The 20,727-nt window shown below is 55.1% G+C and overlaps 1 protein-coding gene across 1 annotated transcript in view; it reads right to left on the reverse strand.

Moving 5' to 3' along the window:
- KCNK3 (potassium two pore domain channel subfamily K member 3) overlaps positions 1 to 10,360 on the reverse strand; it is a 72,905-nt gene extending 62,545 nt beyond the window's left edge. Inside the window, exon 1 of the mRNA XM_075925962.1 lies at positions 9,961 to 10,360. Within this exon, the coding sequence (XP_075782077.1) occupies positions 9,961 to 10,243 (283 nt within the window). The 5' untranslated portion in view covers positions 10,244 to 10,360. The remainder of the gene's footprint in view (positions 1 to 9,960) is intronic.
- Between the last annotated feature and the right edge of the window lie 10,367 nt (positions 10,361 to 20,727).

The raw sequence follows: 20,727 nt of genomic DNA on the forward strand, positions 1-20,727 counted from the left end.
AAAACAACAAACCGACCCCAGAAAGACGGGGCTCATTAGGAAAGTGACAGAGAATAAGACCAAAAATCTCACAAGGCCCCTGTATAAAGTCCTGGTACACTCACACGTTGGCAGCCACGGGCAAGTCCAGGTGCTCCGTCTAAAACAGAGATGTTAGAAATGGAAAAAAGGACAGAAAAGGGCAGCACACAGGAGGAGGGGGAAGGAACAGACTCTGCGTGAGGAGAGGAATTACAAAGACTGGGACTATTCAACTTGGAAAAGAGGCGACTGGGGGAGAGGGTGTTAAAACATAGAAGCCTAGAACACTAGAACCGGAAGGGACCTCGCGAGGTCATCGAGTCCGGTCCCCTACCCTCACGGCAGGACCAAATACTGTCTAGATCATGGGTTCCCAAACTGGGGGGCAGGCCCCGCTGGGGGGGGTGAAGAAATTCCTGGGGGGTGCGAGATGACTCAGCCACCTCATCCCCCATCAATCCCACCCCAAGGTTTGCTGCTATTTTTGTTTTTCAGCCCCGGTCCTTTTTTTGCTCAACAAGTTTCGCTGCTATTTTTGGGAGGGGGGCGTGAGGGTTTCTCAAAAAAAAGGGGGCATGATGCCAAAATGTTTGGGAACCGCTGCTCTACATCATCCCTGAGAGATGTTTGTCCAACCTGCTCTGAAATATCTCCAGGGATGGAGATTCCACAACCCCCCAGGCAATTTATCCCAGTGTTTCACCACCCTGACAGGCAGGAAGTTTCTCCTAATGTCCAACCTAAACCTCCTTTGCTGCAGTTTAAGCCCATTGCTTCTTGTCCTGTCCTCAGAGGCCAAGGAGAACAATTTCTCTCCCTCCTCCTTGTGACACCCTTTTAGGTACTTGAAAGCTGCTCTCATGTCCCCCCTCAGTCCTCTCCTTTCTAAACTAAACAAGCCCAATTCCTTCAGCCTTAGAATCACAGAATCCTAGAGCTGGAAGAGACCTCAGAAGGTCGTCAAGTCCAGCCCCCTGCTCTAGGCAGGACCAATCCCAACTCAATCAACCCAGCCAGGGGAGTCTGAAGCCGAGACTTAAAAACCTCTAGGGATGGAGATTCCACCCCCTCCCTAGGGAACCCAGCCCAGGGCTTCCCCACCCGCCTAGGGGAATCGTTTGTCCCAATCTCCAACCTAGACCTCTCCCACCGTATTTTGAGCCCATTGCTCCTTGTTCTGCATCCGTCACTACTGAGAACAGCCTCTCGCCATCCTCTTTGGAACCTCCCTTCAGGAAGTTGCAGGCTGCTCTCAAATCCCCCCTCACTCTTCTCTTCTGCAGACTAAACAGACCCAAATCCCTCAGCCTCTCCTCATAGCTCGTGTGCTCCAGCCCCCGAATCATTTTGGTTGCCCCCCGCTGGACCCTCTCCAATGCGTCCACATCCTTTCTGTAGTGGGGGCCCCAGAACTGGACACAATACTCCAGATGTGGCCTCATCAGAGCTGATTAAAGGAGAATAATCACTTCTGTGGATCTACTGGCAATGCTCTTCCTAATGCACCCTAATATGCCATTAGCCTTCTTGGCTACAAGGGCCTGTTGACTCATCTCCAGCTTCTCATCCACTGTAACCCCCAGGTCCTTTTCTGCAGAACTGCTACTTAGCCAGTCTGTCCCCAGCCTGTACCAATGCTTGGGATTCTTCTGTCTCAAGGGCAGGACTCTGCACTTGTCCTTGTTGAACCTCATCAGATTTCTTTTGTCCCATTCCTCTAATTTGTCCAGGTCACTCTGGACCCTATCCCTGCCCTCCAGTGTATCCACATCTTCCCCTATCTTAGTGTCATCTGCAAACTCACCGAGGGTGCAATCCGAGCAGAAGAACGACTTCTCGTGTCTTGCTCGCCGCGCTCCTGTTAATGCCGCCTAGAATCAGGTTTGCTTTTTTTGCAACAACGTTACAAGGTTGACTCCTATTTAGCTTGTGCTGCACTCTGACCCCTAGATTTCTTTCTGCACAACTCCTTCCTGGACAGTCGCTTCCTACTCTATGTGAAATTGATTGTTCCTTCCTAAGTGGAGCACTTCGCATTTGTCCTTATTAAACTTCATCCTACTTACCTCAGACCATTTCTCTAGTTAGTCCAAATCATTTTGAATCATGACCCATAACACACAAACCAGGATTCCCCTAAGGACATGAAGGAAGTACTGCTTCACCCAATGCACAGTTAACCTGTGGAACTCCTCGCCAGGGGCTTCTGTGAAAGTATAACTGGATTTAAAAAGGAATTAGATATGTTCCTGGAGGTTAGGCCCATCAAAAGCTATTAGCCAGCATGGTCAGGGACACAGCCCTATGCTTTTGGTGTCCCTAAACCTCTTATTGCCAGAACAAGGGAGTGGAGGCAGGGATGGTTCATTTGACTGATCTGTTTTGTTCACTTCCTGTGGCTGGCAGACAGAATACTGGGCTAGATGGACCATTGGTCTGACCTAGTGTGGCTCCTCTTATGTTCTTATGTCCTATGTCTTCATAACTCCTTGAATGTGATTTAAATTATTTCATTGGAAAAAATAATCCCAACTAGACATAATATGATGGGGACTAATTTAGCTACAACTACTCAAGAGAGAGATCTTGGAGTCGTTGTGGGTAGTTCTCTGAAAACATCCACTCCGTGGGCAGTGGCAGTCAAAAAAGCCAACAGAATGTTATGAATCATTAAAAAAGGGATAGAGAATAAGAGAGAGACTATCTTATTGCCTGAGTTTAAAACCATGGACACCCACATCTTAACTACTGTGTACAGATGTGGTCTCCTCATCTCAAAAAAGCTATATTGGCAGTAGAAAAGGTTCAGAAAAGGGCAACAAAAATTATTAGGGATTTGGAACGGGTCCCATATGAAGACAGATTTAAAAGACGGGGACTTTTCATCTTAGAAAAGAGGAGACTAAGGGGAGATGTGATAGAGGTCTATAAGATCATGACAGGTCGGGAGAAAGTGAATAAGGAAAAAGTTATTTACTTGTTCCCATAATGTAAGGACTAGGGATCACCAAATGAAATGAATAGGCAGCAGGTTGAAAACAAACAAATGGAAGTTTTTCTTCACTCAGTGCTCAGTCAACCTGTGGAACTCCTTGCCGGAGGATGCAGTGAAGGCTAGGACTTTAACAGGGTTCAAAAAAGAGCTTGATAAATTCATGGAGGTTAGATCCTTCAATATGTCCCCAGTTTCTGTTTGCCTGGAGGTGGGTGACAGGGGAGGGATCACATGAGGGTTACCTGTTGTGTTCCCTCCCTCTGGGGTATCTGGCATTGGCCATTCTGGGCAGACAGGACACTGAGCTAGATGGACCTTTGGTCTGACCCAGCATGGTCGTTCTTATGTTCTACCGCTCCATCTTCCTGTATTAATGGCACCAGGAAAACGACACCTCCAACCGCTAAAACTCACCCCCCAGAGCAGTGCTCGTAGACAGCTGCACACCAGAAAATGCTGAAAATACCAGTGTTGTTCCAGGCCCTCCGCCGCTCACCCTTCCACACTCACAAGTAGGTGTCGAGTTTTGCACAGAGAAATACAAGCTACAAATCCCGAACCATCAGCATGAGGGGCTCTATCATTTCAACAAAGCATTCATGGAATGAGAAACCTCAGTGTCCAACACCAGCAGCCGACCTGCACCGGCCCCAGGAGACGCCAGCTTTGTCTGTCAGTAGGGTACCTGGTGGCTTAAAAAAAATACCGGACACACACGATCTCAGATGGGGGGAGGGGACACTGGCCGGGAGGGGAGTGGGGCTGGCCAGGGGAGATGGGGGGGACCAGCTGGTGGGAAGCAGGGCTGGCAGGGGAGAGGGGGTCAGGAGCAGTGGGGCTGGCCAGGGGAGATGTGGGGGGGACTGGCCAGTGGGAAGCAGGGCTGGCAGGGCAGAGGGGGTCAGGGGCAGTGGGGCTGGCTGGGGAGATGCGGGGGGGACCTGCTGGTGGGAAGCAGGGCTGGTTGGGAGGAGTGAGGCTGGCCAGGGGAGATCAGGACGGGGGGGGACCGGCCGGTGGGAAGCAGGGTTGGCCGTGAGGGGGTCTGGGGGAGCAGAGCTGGCCAAGGGAGATTGGGAGGAGGATGGGGGGAGAAGTGGCCGGCAGGAAGCAGGGCTGGTTGGGAGGAGCGGGGCTGGCCAGGGGAGATCAGGTGGGGGGGGGGGGGACCGGCCGATGGGAAAAGGGCCTGGCTGGGAGGTGGATGGGGGGAGCGGGGCTGGCCGGTGGGGGGTGGAGGGATAGAATCGGCCAGCGGGTAGTGGGACTGACCCGGGCACATGCAGATCCTGGGGTGCCGCCCGTCCCACGCACCATCCCAGCAAAGCACGAGCGAGTCCGGCCCCAGGGATTCCCTCCCCCCCCAGCCTTGCCCCCCCCCCACGTAATTGCAAACTGCCTGTCTGGTAGACACACTCACGCAGTGCGAGCGTGTCTACCAGCCAGTCAGTATGCAACGAGGTACTGATACTCCTGATAGCAATAAAACTAACCTCATTAGGAAATACCAGACATTTCTATGTCCGGTATTTTCTTAATTTGTTTCCCGGACAGAACCCTCAAATACCGGACTGTCCAGCTCAAAACCAGACACCTAGCAACCCCATCTGTCAGAGCCTGGTGCACAACAGACCAGTCCTAAGTGATTCCCTTCCCCCGGGAGTCCCCTAGACAAATGTTGCCCTGGCTCAGCATGGCCCTGCAGAGACAGAGGGCACCTTTAGGCCTTGTCTCCACTCTCCGGGGGGGATCCAGTTTCTGGAGATCGATCTTTCAGGGTTTGATTTAGTGGGTCTAGTAAAGACTCACTAAATCAAATGCTGAGGGCACACCCATTGACCTCGATGACGGGAGCATTTCTCCCATCCACCTCCTGCTGGGAAGCTGTCCCAGAAAATCAATGCAAAGTCCGTTGACTCCAGCTAGAGAATTCACAGAGCTGGAGTTGCGTCTCTTGCCTTGATTTTCTCCAGCTCTCTTCAGCCCACTGCAGAAACTACAGTGAGATGCAATCCCGGCAAAACCCAGTCCTGACGGACAGGACATCCCTTGTGGTCCAACAGAAGCGCCCTACCCTGTCGAATCATCCCAGATTAGGCATGAGCAGTATGCGAGGTATTAAAAATATTGTTCTTGGAAAGCCAGCGTTCTTCAGCCAAGGCCAAACACGCCTGCCCCGCAGGAATGCTTGCGAACGAAGGTCAGAGTTTGTTCCGTAAGCACCAGAGCCGAAACACGTGGGGAAGAGATCCTTCAACAGCTGACAACTCCTCATTCTGAAAAAGGACGCCACTGGAAAGCACCAGATGGCTTGTTCCAAACTTCCTGAGCATTTTCTGCAGCAAGGTCATTGACGAGAAGAGTCCCTATTAAAGTGCTAAGACTACAAATCCCAGAAAGCAACACTTAACGCTGAAAGAATTATAAATGGTTGGCCCTGGACTGGAATTAAGTATCTACTCAGCACTTTTCACCCCTCCGATGCAAATTTTCTGACAGAAGGTTTTCCCATCAGGAAATGCCAATTCACTGAAGTCAACATTTTTCAGGGGAATGGGTCAGTTTCATTTTGGAAAAAAAAACAAAAGAAGAAAGAAATGGAATGCTTTCAGCGCTGCTCCAAGCTGATCAGACTGGAATATTGCGCCTGTGTAGTATTTAGAACTGCATTTGAGTTCCTAAATGATAATACACATTTTTAAAAACAGCACGACCAAAACGCAGATGTTGGATTTTGATAGAACAGAGGGCGTCAGCTGGCCTGAAATGAATTCTCCCCCCCCCCCCCCCAAAGACTTTTCTTTTGGGGGAAATTTTGAAATGTTTTGGTTCAGATCCAGTTTGAGTGTGAAGACAAATTTCAGAATGGCAGGCCTGTCTGCTTTCCAGCCTGCTCTGCTCAGGGTCATGGCCTCCACGTCACAGGCAGGGAAACTGAGGCAAAAACAGGCAGAGTGACTTGCTGAAGGATGTACCATGAATCAGTAGCAGAGCCAAACGATGCCCTGTTCTCCAGACTCTCAGTCCGATGTCCAACCCAGAGGGCCCCACACACCATTTTAAACCAACTTAGTCTCGACATTAGTGCAGCTACCACAAAGCTGTACCATTATTTCGAGTTTAGTCTTGTCTTCTGGGCCTGTGCAAAACTCCCTCTGACTTCTGTCAGTGCTCTCAGGGTGTAAAGAATGCAGGTCTTAGCCTTTTTTAGAACTGCTGCGCTCCACCCCAGAGGTGACTGCATTTCAGCAGTGGCAAGCCATCACTGGGCAGCAGAGCAGAGATTTATGCTCCCCCACCACTGGCACACAGCTGCTAGGCTCCACCCCAGAGTCAGCCGTGTTTCAGTGGTGTGGGAGCATAAATCTTACCCGAGATGAACAAAAGAAACAAGATGACTGGGCCAGGAGAGGGGAACGAGTGCTGCTGGTGGGTTTGGCTCATAACATACAAAACACCCCAACGGCAGCATATTCAGCACAGAGCAAAGGGCATACTTTGCACAGGACTGCAGTGGCCTGTGGAACTCACTGACACTGGATAACACAGCAGCCAAAAGTGTAGCAGTATTCAAACAAGGGATCAAGCATTTATATGGCAGCCAGAACCACTAGAGTGAGGAAAAGACGAATGCCAACACAGCCAAGAATTGGGAAGGGTGAGTTATAAACCTCCCTGCATCAGGGCATAAACCGGCCTCTCGTTACTGTGTCTTAGGAAGAAACTTAGTGCTCCCGGCTCCTTCCTCTGAACCAACCAGTGCCACACAGGGCACCGAACGGAGGATCTGGGGGTCGTTAGAGGAAGCAGGAAGACACACAGCACCCAGCTGCTCAGATTACTCCTGCGAACTGTCCCCGGCTGCAGGAGAGAGCTCCCAGCTGGCCGGCTGGTGGAAGACCAGGCAGCGGAGAGAGAAAGGGGTAGGTTTGTCAAACCTCTCTGGAGACACAGGCCCAAGGAGAGGAGAGGACTGCAGGATGAACGGGGCAGGAGGGAGCCAATAGCTAAACAGAACTCCTGGGCATTGGCACGGGAGGATTATGGATCCCAGCAGGCAATGCTCCATGGGGAGCCACGCCAGGCTCCAGACGACATTGCGCACCGACGTATCTGGGACGCCAGCTGCCACCAGCTCCGTTTAATGCGAATCACAGGCCCCGCCTTGCATGGCTGAGCACCCGGCTCTCTGGGAGTGGGCAGCCGCCAGGCCTGTGCAGAGCTGGCTGGAAGCCATGGCCGTGCGGGGGCCGGGCGCTGAAGCCCTGCTCTTGGAACGCCCAGGTTAGGGACCGGAAGGATGGAAACCACCCAAGGAAAGGCTGCCGAGGAGATGGGGGGCTCAGTGCACCCCAGCCTGGAGAGCCAGGCCCCAGTGGCTAAGGCAGAGTCTGGGATTGTGGGGTCCAGGTCCACTGTAGGGCAAGAGGGGCAGAGACCCGGGAGGAGCTCAGGCTGCTGAGCCCAGCTGGGGGTGGATAAGAGGTGTGAATTCTCCATCCCCACCTGTTCTGGCTCCCAACCGCAGAATTCAAGACAGCTGGCTGCCAGTGGGCAGGGCTAAGGGCACTGGCAGGGCCTGTGTGTGGAGGGGCTGAGGCTGGAAAGTGCAGTGGGGTGACTGTGGGGCACTGCCCCAACAGGGTGGCACTCGGCCAGCAGGGGGCGCTGCTGCCATGGTGCGCTGGCTGGTTGTTTCAGAGGCAGCTGCAGCTCTGGACTGAGGCCGGCCCCAGTGTGACCCTACCGTCCCTGTCTACACGAGGGTTTGGTGCTGGCTCACCTCCTTCCCGGGTCAGCAAGGCCAGGAGCCCCCCTGCTGACAGATCCCGCTCTGAGCGGGATTCCATGAAGGAGGCTGGAAACACCAGTGTCCTGTCTACACGGGGGCTGCTAACCTTGGAGGAGCTCAGCCGAAAGGGGGTTTTAACTGGGGGGCTTGGAAGGAAACAAGCCCATTGCGCGGTGGCAGCAGGGAGGATCCGGGCCAGACTTCTTGGAGCTGGGTGCAGAGACTGCCAGCCCGGCAGGGGGAGGCCAAAAGCTCCCGGCTCCCCTCCCGTTTCTGTGCGGTGTCAACCAGGAGTCGCACTGGCGCAAGATGCGAATCAGGGCGCCGAAAAGGTCCCTTCCTCGGCGCAAGGGGCGGTTCCCCGCGGTGCACCAGAGCCACTGCCCCCCAGAGCCTAAACCGGAGTGAGACCGGACTGGCACCTGATCGTGCTGCCTAACCGGAGTGAGACCGGACTGGTGCCTGAGCGTGCTGCCTAAACCGGAGTGAGACCGGACTGGTGCCTGATTGTGATGCCTAACCGGAGTGAGACCGGACTGGTGCCTGATTGTGATGCCTAACCGGAGTGAGACCGGACTGGTGCCTGAGCGTGCTGCCTAAACCGGAGTGAGACCGGACTGGTGCCTGATTGTGCTGCCTAAACCGGAGTGAGACCGGACTGGCGCCTGATCATGCTGCCTAAACCGGAGTGAGACCGGACTGGCGCCCGATCGTGCTGCAGGGAGTTGCGTTCCCGTGGAAGACTCCGCAGCGCACCAACTTCCCCGGCTGAAAAGCGCAACGCGGCGGCGGTCGGGAGCGGCAGGTCTCAGGCTGGGAATCGCTTCGGCTTCCAGCCGACACCTCGTACAACAGCCGGAGGGAGAAGCCCTCCGCAGCCCTAGCAACAGCGGCACAAGCCAAGCCCGGGGGCGGAGCCCCCCCCCCCCCCGGGTGTCCTGCCTCGCTGAACGGAACCGCAACACGCCGCGCATTGCGCACCCCTGATTCGCAGCCGTGGGGCTGGCTGGGGTGTTGTGTCTATGGCTGCGTGTGAGCAGCCGCAAGGCCTGGAGTTCCCCAGGGGCCCCCTAAGCCCCCGCACTTTCTGGGGGAGGGAGGCTTCGCCAGCAGTTTGCCAAGTCGGACGAGAAGACCCAGCCCCCCCCCCCCCCCATGCCCACTGGGTGCCGAGCGCCTGCCGGGAGCTTCCCAAGTCTACCCCGGCCGCCCCCCCCCCCCCCGCCATCCAGAGCCACGAAACCCGCGTCGCCTTCCGCGCAAAGCAGCAGCTCGAGTCGACTCCACCGAGGCGGCATTTGCAAGTCGCTCCGCAGGGCGACCCAGTCCGAAGGGGTCCGGTCCTGCCCGCCCCCCGCCCCCCAGCGCCAACCCACCCGGGCTTTTACACGGGCCGGGGGGGGGGGCAGATATAACAGCCTCCTTTCTCCAGCCGAGAATTTCACCCCCCAAACTTTAACCCCTCCTGGAAGAGGCCCGGTCCGGAGGGGGCGAGTGGCTGTCAGGCAGCCCAGACTCCCCGGCGATGGGTGCACAGAGGGAGGGAGCGCGGCTCGGGATGGGGGTACTAGCTCTCCGGCAGCCCAGATGCCCCGGCGATGGGCACACAGGGATCGGGAACACCGCCCGGGATGGGGGGGACTGGCTCTCCGGCACCCCAGACGCCCCGGCGATGGGTGCACAGGGATCGGGAACACCGCCCGGGATGGAGGGGACTGGCTCTCCGGCAGCCCAGACGCCCCGGCGATGGGCGCACAGGGATCGGGAACACCGCCCGGGATGGGGGGGGACTGGCTCGCCGGCAGCCCAGACGCCCCGGCGATGGGCGCACAGGGATCGGGAACACCGCCCGGGATGGGGGGGACTGGCTCTCCGGCAGCCCAGACGCCCCGGCGATGGGCGCACAGGGATCGGGAACACCGCCCGGGATCGGGGGGACTGGCTCTCCGGCAGCCCAGACGCCCCGGCGATGGGCGCACAGGGATCGGGAACACCGCCCGGGATGGAGGGGACTGGCTCTCCGGCAGCCCAGACGCCCCGGCGATGGGCGCACAGGGATCGGGAACACCGCCCGGGATGGGGGGGGCTGGCTCTCCGGCAGCCCAGACGCCCCGGCGATGGGCTCCGGACGCGGGGGGCGCGGCTCGCTTACCGATGGTGGTGATGACCGTGATGGCGAAGTAGAAGGAGCCGGCGAAGCGCCACTGCACGCCGGCCTTGTGGGGCTTCAGCTTGAGCACCACCCACTCCAGCTCCTGGTAGCCGGCGCGGCTCAGGTTGTACTTGCTGGCCAGCTCCAGCTGCCGCCGCTCCAGCCGCCGGCGCTCCGAGGTCTCCGCCTCCGACTCGAGCGCGTCGAAGACGGCGGCGCCCACCAGCAGGTAGGTGAAGGTGCAGAGGATGAGCGCCAAGGTGCGCACGTTCTGCCGCTTCATGGTCCGGCCGCGGGCGCCGGGGCGGGCGCGGGAGCCGGGGCTGGGGCGGGCGGCGGGCGGCGGGCCTGGGGCATGGCTGCCGCCCCGAGAGCGGCGCTGGGGCCCGGCAGAGCTCGCCGGCCGCCGAGTGCGCGGGGTGGGCGGGCGCCGCGGGGAGCTGTTCCTTCAGCACCACCCCCGGGAGCCGCTCCCCGCCCGCCCGCCGCCCATATAAGGGCAGGCCCGGCCGGGCCGCGCGGGGCGCGCACGGAGCTGGGAGACACACACACAGCCTGGAGACACACACACACAGCCTGGAGACACACACACGGAGCAGGGAGACACACACACAGCCTGGAGACACACACACGGAGCAGGGAGACACACACACACAGCCTGGAGACACACACACGGAGCAGGGAGACACACACACACAGCCTGGAGACACACACACACAGGCTGGAGACACACACACACAGCCTGGAGACACACACACGGAGCAGGGAGACACACACACACAGCCTGGAGACACACACACGGAGCAGGGAGACACACACACACAGCCTGGAGACACACACACGGAGCAGGGAGACACACACACACAGCCTGGAGACACACACACGGAGCAGGGAGACACACACACACAGCCTGGAGACACACACACGGAGCAGGGAGACACACACACACAGCCTGGAGACACACACACGGTGCAGGGAGACACACACACACAGCCTGGAGACACACACACGGAGCTGGGAGACACACACACACAGCCTGGAGACACACACACGGAGCTGGGAGACACACACACACACAGCCTGGAGACACACACACGGAGCAGGGAGACACACACACACAGCCTGGAGACACACACACGGAGCAGGGAGACACACACACACAGCCTGGAGACACACACACGGAGCAGGGAGACACACACACACAGCCTGGAGACACACACACACAGCCTGGAGACACACACACGGTGCAGGGAGACACACACACACAGCCTGGAGACACACACACGGAGCTGGGAGACACACACACACAGCCTGGAGACACACACACGGAGCTGGGAGACACACACACACACAGCCTGGAGACACACACACGGAGCAGGGAGACACACACACACAGCCTGGAGACACACACACGGAGCAGGGAGACACACACACACAGCCTGGAGACACACACACGGAGCAGGGAGACACACACACACAGCCTGGAGACACACACACGGAGCAGGGAGACACACACACACAGCCTGGAGACACACACACGGAGCTGGGAGACACACACACACAGCCTGGAGACACACACACGGAGCTGGGAGACACACACACACACAGCCTGGAGACACACACACGGAGCAGGGAGACACACACACACAGCCTGGAGACACACACACGGAGCAGGGAGACACACACACACAGCCTGGAGACACACACACGGAGCTGGGAGACACACACACACAGCCTGGAGACACACACACGGAGCAGGGAGACACACACACAGCCTGGAGACACACACACACAGCCTGGAGACACATACACACAGAGCAGGGAGACACATACACACAGCCTGGAGACACACAGAGCAGGGAGACGCACACACGAAGCAGGGAGACACACACACGAAGCTGGGAGATGCACACAGAGCCTGGAGACATACAGAGCAGGGACACACACACACAGCCTGGAGACACACACAGAAAGCAGGGACACACACACACAGCCTGGAGACACACACAGAAAGCAGGGTCACACACACAGCCTGGAGACACACACACACAGCCTGGAGACACACACACGGAGCAGGGACACACACACAAAGCCTGGAGACACACAGAGCAGGGAGACGCACACACGAAGCAGGGAGACGCACACACGAAGCAGGGAGACACACACACGAAGCTGGGAGATGCACACAGAGCCTGGAGACATACAGAGCAGGGAGAGGCACACATAGACTGGAGACACATACCCGGAGCAGAGACAGACACACACAGCCTGGAAACACACAGAGCAGGGGCACACACACACACAGCCTGGAGACACACAGAACAGGGACACACACACAGCCTGGAGACACACACACAGAGCAGGGAGACACACACACAGCCTGGAGACACACACACTGAGCAGGGACACACACATACAAAGGGAGACACACTGGAGGACACGCACACACAGAACAGGGAGATCACACGGAGACAGAGCGGGGAGATACACCCATACGGAGCAGTGTCTGTGGAGACCAAACACAATGGGGAGATCACACACACACGAGGAGACATGCCCAGGGAGCACAGGGAAATCACACGCACACAGGGAAGAAGAGAGCACACATGGACATCTAGAGCAGAGAGCCGTGAGATCCCTTTCTCTCCGTCTCTGTCTCTCTCACACAAACACGCACACAGGAATAGGAGAAATCACACACACAGAGGGGAGATCACACTACAGCAACACACACACAGGGAGAGGGCAGATCACACACAGACAAGGACACACACATGGGCGGGGGTCACACACACATACACAAAGGGGATTGCCAAGGGAAACAGCTGAGGGTCCAGCAGGTAACATGCCAGACTTCTCCCCCTCCACACCCGCAGCCTGGTTCCCTCTGGCCTGTGCTTGGTGTGCGTGTGTGTATGTAGCATGGCTGCCTCTAGTTACAGACTGTGTGTGTGTGTGTGTGTGTGTGTGTGTGTGTGTGTGTGTGTGTGTGTATAGAAGGCCGCCACTAGTTACAGACAGCTAGGGAGTCCCACTCCAACCTAGCTGGTCCCTGGCCTAGAGCGACGCGCCGGCCCCAGAATCGGGGCCCTGCCCAGCCAACGCTTGCTTGTGGCGGGCGAGCCGGGAGCTAGCCAGAGAACGGGAGGGAGCAGGCGCTGCTCTGGGCACGGGCCAGCAGGGCTCCTGGCAGGAGGGCCTGGCTCTCGTCACACTGGGCACCAGGCTGCCATAGCTCTCCCTCCCGCCAATGTAAACCAGCGGCTGGCCGGGCTGGCACGTAGGGCTCTGGCTTGGCAGCCAGGAGATCTGGGTTGTTTCTGGCTCAGCCATAGACTGACCCACTCAGTTTCCCCTCTGTAAAATGGCCCCAACGGCAGCACAGTTGGCTTTGGCTCTCCATGTTCGCAGCCTCGCTGAGCCCCCTTTGGCAGTGGGTCAGTCTCCTAGCACAGACCAGACCACAGACGGCCCTTTCCTCGGGACCCCCCTGCGGCATTCAGACGCATTCCATGCACAGCGTCAAGTGCGGTGTCCCCGGCACGGCAACGCCACGTCACGCCTGTTTACGCTGGAGATGGGCTCATCTCGCAAAGCCCCCAACCGAGCAGTAGCCGAGATCACCCAGAGTGCAGGGACATTCGGATCTGACGTGTGGGCGCAGCACGGTGTTGCCTGACAACAAAACAGACTTTGTTGGGACGACACTAGCAGACACACTGCTGGTCCCCATCTGCTGTGAGCCGTATGGCTCTAGAGCCAGGCGGAAAAACAATCTCACGATCGTAGGAGGGCTGGCAGCGTTGCCTGTAATGAATTTTGCCCACTTCTCCCCATCTTGAGGCCTGGCATTGCTTATAATTTTGCCAAACAGCTGGGCTGAGATTTGCCAGGCTGGGTGTCTGCCTCGGGATGAATCTGCTGGGAGTTTTCCAGGCAAAACGCACCAGCTGCTTCTCAGAACAAGGGCACAACATGCTTTAAAAAAAAAAATTCTGGCCACCTTTTCTTTAAAATGCTGTAGCATTCTCCCTCCGCCTCAGGAGCCAGGACTTGCCCTTTGGCAAGGGGATGGCCACCAAAATTAGGCCAAGTTGTGAGCCTTCGGAAAAATGGCAAGTTCCCATGTGCTCCGTAGAGACCTAGTAGAATGCTAAAATCTTGGAAGGAGCATGGCGGAAAGGGATCTAGGGGTCAGAGTGGACCACAAGTTGAATATGAGCCAACGGTGTGATGCTGTTGCAAAAAAAGCAAATATGATTCTAGGTTGTATCAACAGGTGTGTTGTAAGCAAAACTCGTGAAGTCATTCTGCCGCTCTACTCTGCACTAGTTAGGCCTCAGCTGGAGTACTGTGTCCAGTTCTGGGCACCACATTTCAAGAAAGATGTGGAGAAATTGGAAAGGGTGCAGAGAAGAGCAACAAGAATGATTAAAGGTCTAGAGAACATGACCTATGAAGCCAGGCTTCATGAACTGGGCTTGTTTAGTTTGGAAAAAAGAAGATTAAGGGGGGACATGATAGCGGTTTTCAAATATCTAAAAGGGTGTCACAAGGAGGAAGGAGAAAATTTGTTCCTCTTGGTTTCTGAGGACAGGACAAGGAGTAATGGGCTTAAAGTGCAGCAGGGGAGGTTTAGATTGGACATTAGGAAAAAATTCCTGTCAGGGTGGTCAAATATTGGAATAAATTGCCAAGGGAGGTGGTGGAATCTCCCTCTCTGGAGATATTTAAGAACAGGTTAGATAGACATCTGTCAGGGATGGTGTAGACGGAGCTTGGTCCTGCCTTGAGGGCGGGGGGCTGGACTCGATGACCTCTCGAGGTCCCTTCCAGTCCTATGATTCTATGATTCTAAGGCTACGTCTACACAGTGGTGTTATTCCGAAATAACAGAGTCCGTGTCTACCTGGCCAGCAGTGATTTTGACATAATGCCAAACTAACGGCGTGCCGGAGGAGTTCTTACTCCACCTCCTGTCACCCTCCTTGTACGAGGAGTAAGGGAAGCCGGCAGAAGAGGGCTCTGCCGAAAGCCAAATTAAGCTATTTTGACATCAGCGACGCAATTGACGTAGCTCAAGCTGTGTCGCTTAGTTCGTCTTGAGCCCGGCTGGGTAGACATGCCCTGAGCATGCTCCATCGACTCCCAGCCCTAGGGCAAGGGCCATCCTCACAGAGCGCCTGAGCACGGTCCAGCCTGGGACCCTTGTGGTCCCAAACCCCCACCTCTCCCGCAGGTGTCCAGGCAGGATAGAGGTGGAAGCTACCGACCTGAATGCAGAGAGACTAAGCTAGTCAGGGAAAGAATCTCTAGACTAGAATCACTTGGGAGCAGGGGACCTATGATTCGGGCAATAAGAAGGGGAAACCCAGGCAAACTGGACAAGAAACCGGAACCGGGAATGCCCATTAACTGCTCATCTAGGCGATGGCCTCATGGCATCGTAGTTCGGAATAAGAGGCCCGATTTTAGCGACGCAAATTGCGGATCTTGTTCCGATCTTATTGCTACCGAAACGCCCCTTACTCCCCATGGAACAGGGTTTGCAGGGACGTCGGAATAGCGGGCTTGCTGTGAAGACGCGGGGTTGCTATTTCGGGATCCTCCGCTCTCCGGGATCCTCTGGGATCTCCCGGAATAGCGCGGCAGTGTAGACACAGCCTGAGGGAGCATGTAATTAAACCCTGCAGCAGCCTGCACTCGCACAAGGAGGCTGCACTGACCTAGCAGAGCCAGCCTTAATTCTGCCCTCTGTCAGCTCAACGTTGGCACCCGTGTGGTCCTTGACTGGTGAGCTTTTACGGGGGTGCATAGGCTGCCAGGTTTCATACAGCTGTGATGTGCACCTGCCTCCACATCCTACAAAATAGCTGCTTGGTATTCTCTGCAGCCTCCCAGTCTTTGTTAAACCAGGAAGGCGTGTTAGGAACAGCCCACCGGCACAAACTAACCAACCCACATGGAGAGTTATCAATATCGGCCCTTAGCCCCCAGGGAATCAGCAGTGGCTTCCAGAAACAAATCGCTAGGGCAGAGCACACACACGGCTGTACTTTAAATGCAGCTCAGCCAGCAAGACACCCCCCCGGGGGAGCCCTGAGTCCAAAGTCTGCGGCAACACACGGAAGAGAATCCAGGTTCCCTGCATCAGGCTACTCCACATGTATCCTAGCAGCCCCCTTTTAAAAGCACGTTGAAAGGCACTGGGGGAAATGGCTGTGCCTGGACAGGGCTTGAATGCAAATCAGCTAGTGGGAAAATGCCCCTCGACGAATCAAAGACTCATAGAGCTGGAAGAGACCTCAGAAGGTCAAGTCCAGCCCCCTGCTCTAGGCAGGACCAATCCCAACTAAATCAACCCGGCCAGGGCTTTGTCAAGCCGAGACTTAAACACCTCTAGGGATGGCGACTCCACTACTTCCCTAGGGAACCCATCCCAGTGCTTCCCCACCCTCCTAGTGAAATAGTTTTTCTTAATATCCAATCTGGACCTCTCCCACCACAACTTGAGCCCATTGCTCCTTGTTCTGCCATTCGTCACTACTGAGACCAGCCTCTCTCCAGCCTCTTTGGAACCTCCCTTCAGGAAGTTGAAGGCTGCTCTCAAATCCCCCCTCACTCTTCGCTTCTGCAGACTAAACAGACCCAAGTCCCTCAGCCTCTCCTCATAAGTCATATGCTCCAGCCCCCTCATCATTTTGGTTACCCTCCGCTGGACCCTCTCCAATGTGTCCGCATCCTTTTTGTAGTGGGGGGCCCAGAACTGGACACAATACTCCAGATGTGGCCTCCCCAGAGCCGAATAAAGGGGAATAATCACGTCTCTGGATCTGCTGGCAATGTTCCTCCTAATGCACCCTAATATGCCATTAGCCTTCTTGGCTACAAAGGCCTGTTGACTCATCTCCAGCTTCTCACCCACTGTAACCCCCAGGTCCTTTTCTGCAGAACTACTACTTAACTGGTTGGTCCCCAGCCACCGAACATGGCCAGGGCTGCGAGGGGGGAAAAGCTGGATAATAATCTGGTGCTGCAGCTGCTCCTGGGCTGTCCCAGGGCACTCACAGATCTGCTACATGCTCGCAAGGTCACCATCCACCGTCCCACCCCAGGGAGTTTCCTGGCTCGTACAGGGAGCAATTGGCTTTTACCGCTCACTTTTCCCAAAAGTCCCAGAAGGGGAGCCGTGTTAGATCTGGAGAAAGGGGTAAGCAGTGAGGTGGTAAAGTTTGCGGATGATACCAAACTGTTCAGGATAGTCAAGACAGAAGCAGACTGTGAGGGACTCCAAGAAGATCTCACCAAACTGAGTGATTGGGCAACAAAATGGCAAATGAAATTTAACGTGGATAAGTGTAAAGTAATGCACATCGGGAAAAATAACCCCAACTATACGTACAGTGTGATGGGGGCTAATTTGGCTACGACAAATCAGGAAAGAGATCTTGGAGTTATCGTGGACAGTTCTCTGAAAACTTCCACACGATGTGCAGCGGCCGTCAAAAAGGCAAATAGGATCCTAGGAATTATTAAGAAAGGGATAGAAAATAAGACCCAGAATATCTTACTGCCCCTGTATAAAACTATGGCACGCCCACATCTTGAATACTGTGTACTGACGTGGTCTCCTCACCTCAAAAAAGATATTTTGGCCTTGGAAAGGGTTCAGAGAAGGGCAACTAAAATGATTAGGGGTTTGGAACGGGTCCCATATGAGGAGAGGTTAAAGCGACTGGGACTTTTCAGTTTAGAAAAGAGGAGACTGAGGGGGGATATGATAGAGGTCTATAAAATCATGAGTGGTGTGGAGAGGGCTGATAAAGAAAAGTTATTTATTAGTTCCCATAATAGAAGAACTAGAGGACACCAAATGAAATTAATGGGTAGCAGGTTTAAAACGAATAAAAGAAAGTTCTTCTTCACACAGCATGTAGTCAACCTGTGGAACTCCTTGCCAGAGGAGGCTCTGAAGGCTAGGACTATAATAGAGTTTAAAGAGAAGCTGGATAAATTCATGGAGGTTAGGTCCATAAAAGGCTATTAGCCAGGGGATAAAATGGTGTCCTTGGCCTCTGTTTGTCAGAGGCTGGAGAGGGATGGCAGGAGACAAATCGCTTGATCATTGTCTTCGGTCCACCCTCTCTGGGGTACCTGGTGCTGGCCACTGTTGGCAGACAGGATACTGGGCTAGATGGACCTTTGGTCTGACCCAGTACGGCCGTTCTTATGTTCTTATGTTCTTAGTCGGTAACTTAAAAACAAAAAAGTAAAAACCAACAACAGTCCTGCAGCGCCTTAGAGGCTAACAAAAATATTACCAGTCCCAGAGGGGCAGCCGGGTTAGTCTGTAGCTGGAAAAACTTAAAACCCAACGAATAGCCCTGCAGCATCTTAGAGACAAACAAAACACATGGATGGTGTCATGAGCTTTTGTGGGTACTGCCCACTTCTTCAGATGGCTGGAGCTTTAGGGGTTGGTCCAGTTTCCCGATAAATAGCGCAGAGAGGGGATGGAGGGGAAGAGGAGGAAAAAGAAGAAAAACAGGGGCAAGAAATTGTCAGTTAGTGTATCCATGCTCCATGAAGCGGATAAGAATACGTAGTGCCCACTTTATGGCTACCTGTAGACTGCACGCCTTTTTTGACGTCGACAAAGCCTCTGAGAAAAAAGAGCGTCTAGACTACGATCAGTATTATCGACAAAGCAAACCGCTTTTTCGAAAGAGAGTCTAGAAAAAAAGGCATGCAACGGTGCCTTTTTTCGAAAGAGTACTTTCGAGAAAAGGCGTTATTCCTCGTAAATTGCCGTTTACCGCCGTCGACAAAACTGCCGCGTTCTGTCGAATTACTGTCAACAGAACGCGGCGGTAGTGTAGACGCAGGTTTAGTTTTGTCGACAAAAGCCAACTTTTGTCCACAAAACCCTGTGGTCTGGACACACCCTGTGTGCCCTTTGCTGGGGTCTGGATGTCACTGGGATGTGGAATGTAGCGGCTCATCCAGCCAGCGGCTTTGTTTAGATTTCTGTTGTAGGACTCAGACTTGTGAATGAAGTGAAGTTCTGCAGCTTCCCTGTCCAGCTGGCTTGCGGAATTGGTTCAAAATGATACAGTGACTTTGGGATCCATTAGCGAGTGTCTGGGCAACTTGAAAGCTCCGGTGGCCACAGTGATATTTTCAGCACATGCCAAGGGCTGCAGCTTAAGTGTGGTGGCATGTACATGCAAATCTATGCAAATAGCTTCTTTCCCACTGGTGGGCATGAATCCAAAGATTAAGGCAAGACTACACAACACACAAGACTACACAACGAAGTCCACTCTGCTGGTATTAATAAAATGCAGTAGTTACCCCATTTCTACCCATGTGACAGCACTTTTCATGAGCAAAGACAGTCCAGGAATTGAACTACCAAAACGCATCTCAATAGAAGACCATGATATTGACTCCTTTTTTGCTTTGGCTCCTACCCGTGGGCTGCGTGTTGAGTAGCCCCGCGTTCAAACGTTCCCCAGCAGGTTTCTGTGTGTGGCCTTCTCAGATATCTGCTGTGTGTCCATTCATTCTTTCCCGTAGAGGCTGTCCGGTTTGGCCAATGCGCATGGCAGAGGGGCATTGCTGGCGTGTGATGGCAAAGATCCCATGAGTGGCCGTGCAGTTTACGTGGTGCATGTATCGGTATATTGGTAGCATCATGAGCTGCCGTGGGCACAGCCCACTTCCTCTGATGACCCAGATGGAGCAAGAGGCACTGGGGTGGAATTATAAAGCAGAAAAACAAAGTTTTAAAGTATTTTCTTTAAAGTGTTATTTTTTTCACACATAAAATCCCCCGGTTGGACATGACCCAGGCGTGTGTGGCCAGCTCCCTCGCTGGTGCCGACGGAGCACTGCCAATTTACCCGTATCCAGATTCTGATGCCGAAACTGAATCCACCCAACCAGATTCCCGGCTCGGATACAGCCACTCACTTCCCCTGCAGCCAGCCACTGCACTGCCCCCCTGTGATGGCGCGTTGGGGTTTTCCCGTCTCCTGCACCCCCGTAATGGCATGAGCAGACTCCACCAGCCAGTAGAATAGAGGGAGTTTATTGCTTCTCCAGGATACAGCACAGCACAGATGTAATCCGGTCACAGGGCAGGCCTAAGATGCCTCAGCCCCCCTTGAGATGGGGGAGACTGGGCCCCTAAATTCCAGCCCCTTTCCCTAGGCTATCTCCTCCATGCTCCCAGACAGAAAACTAACTCTCTTCCAGGCCTGCCCCCCCAGCCAGGGGTGACTTTCTCCCTTCCTTTGTTTCTCTTTCTGGGGGGTAGCTGGTCAGACAGGTTGAGAGACCCTTTCCTAGTGACTCATCCCCTGCCCTGCTGGACCGTGCTACAGGCAGCAGCCAGTGGGGGTCACCCACAGCCCTCCGCCCAGCATAGCAACCAGCAAGGTACCAACACTATGTCACACCCCCGAAGGCCAGCTCCCGAGCTCGTGGGCACTGGTGTCAATAGGGGGGGGAATTCACTGATTCCCGCGTGAGTGGGGTCAGAGCCCAGCTGAGCCTCCTGGGACTACTGATGAAGAGGGGCTGTTGGCTCGAGCGCCTCCGCTGAGCCGGCCTGTCTCAGTGATGAGCAACCTGGCTCAGAGACACGGAAAGGTGCCCAGCATGGAGCCGGGGGGGACAGCTGCTCTGCTCACCCCCACAGCCAGCCCCATATTTAGCCTCGTGGCCCTCCACACGGGGCTGCCTCAGGGTCACATCCAGAGG

Source organism: Pelodiscus sinensis, chromosome 3, assembly GCF_049634645.1.
Source record: "Pelodiscus sinensis isolate JC-2024 chromosome 3, ASM4963464v1, whole genome shotgun sequence".
NCBI lineage: Eukaryota > Metazoa > Chordata > Testudines > Trionychidae > Pelodiscus > Pelodiscus sinensis.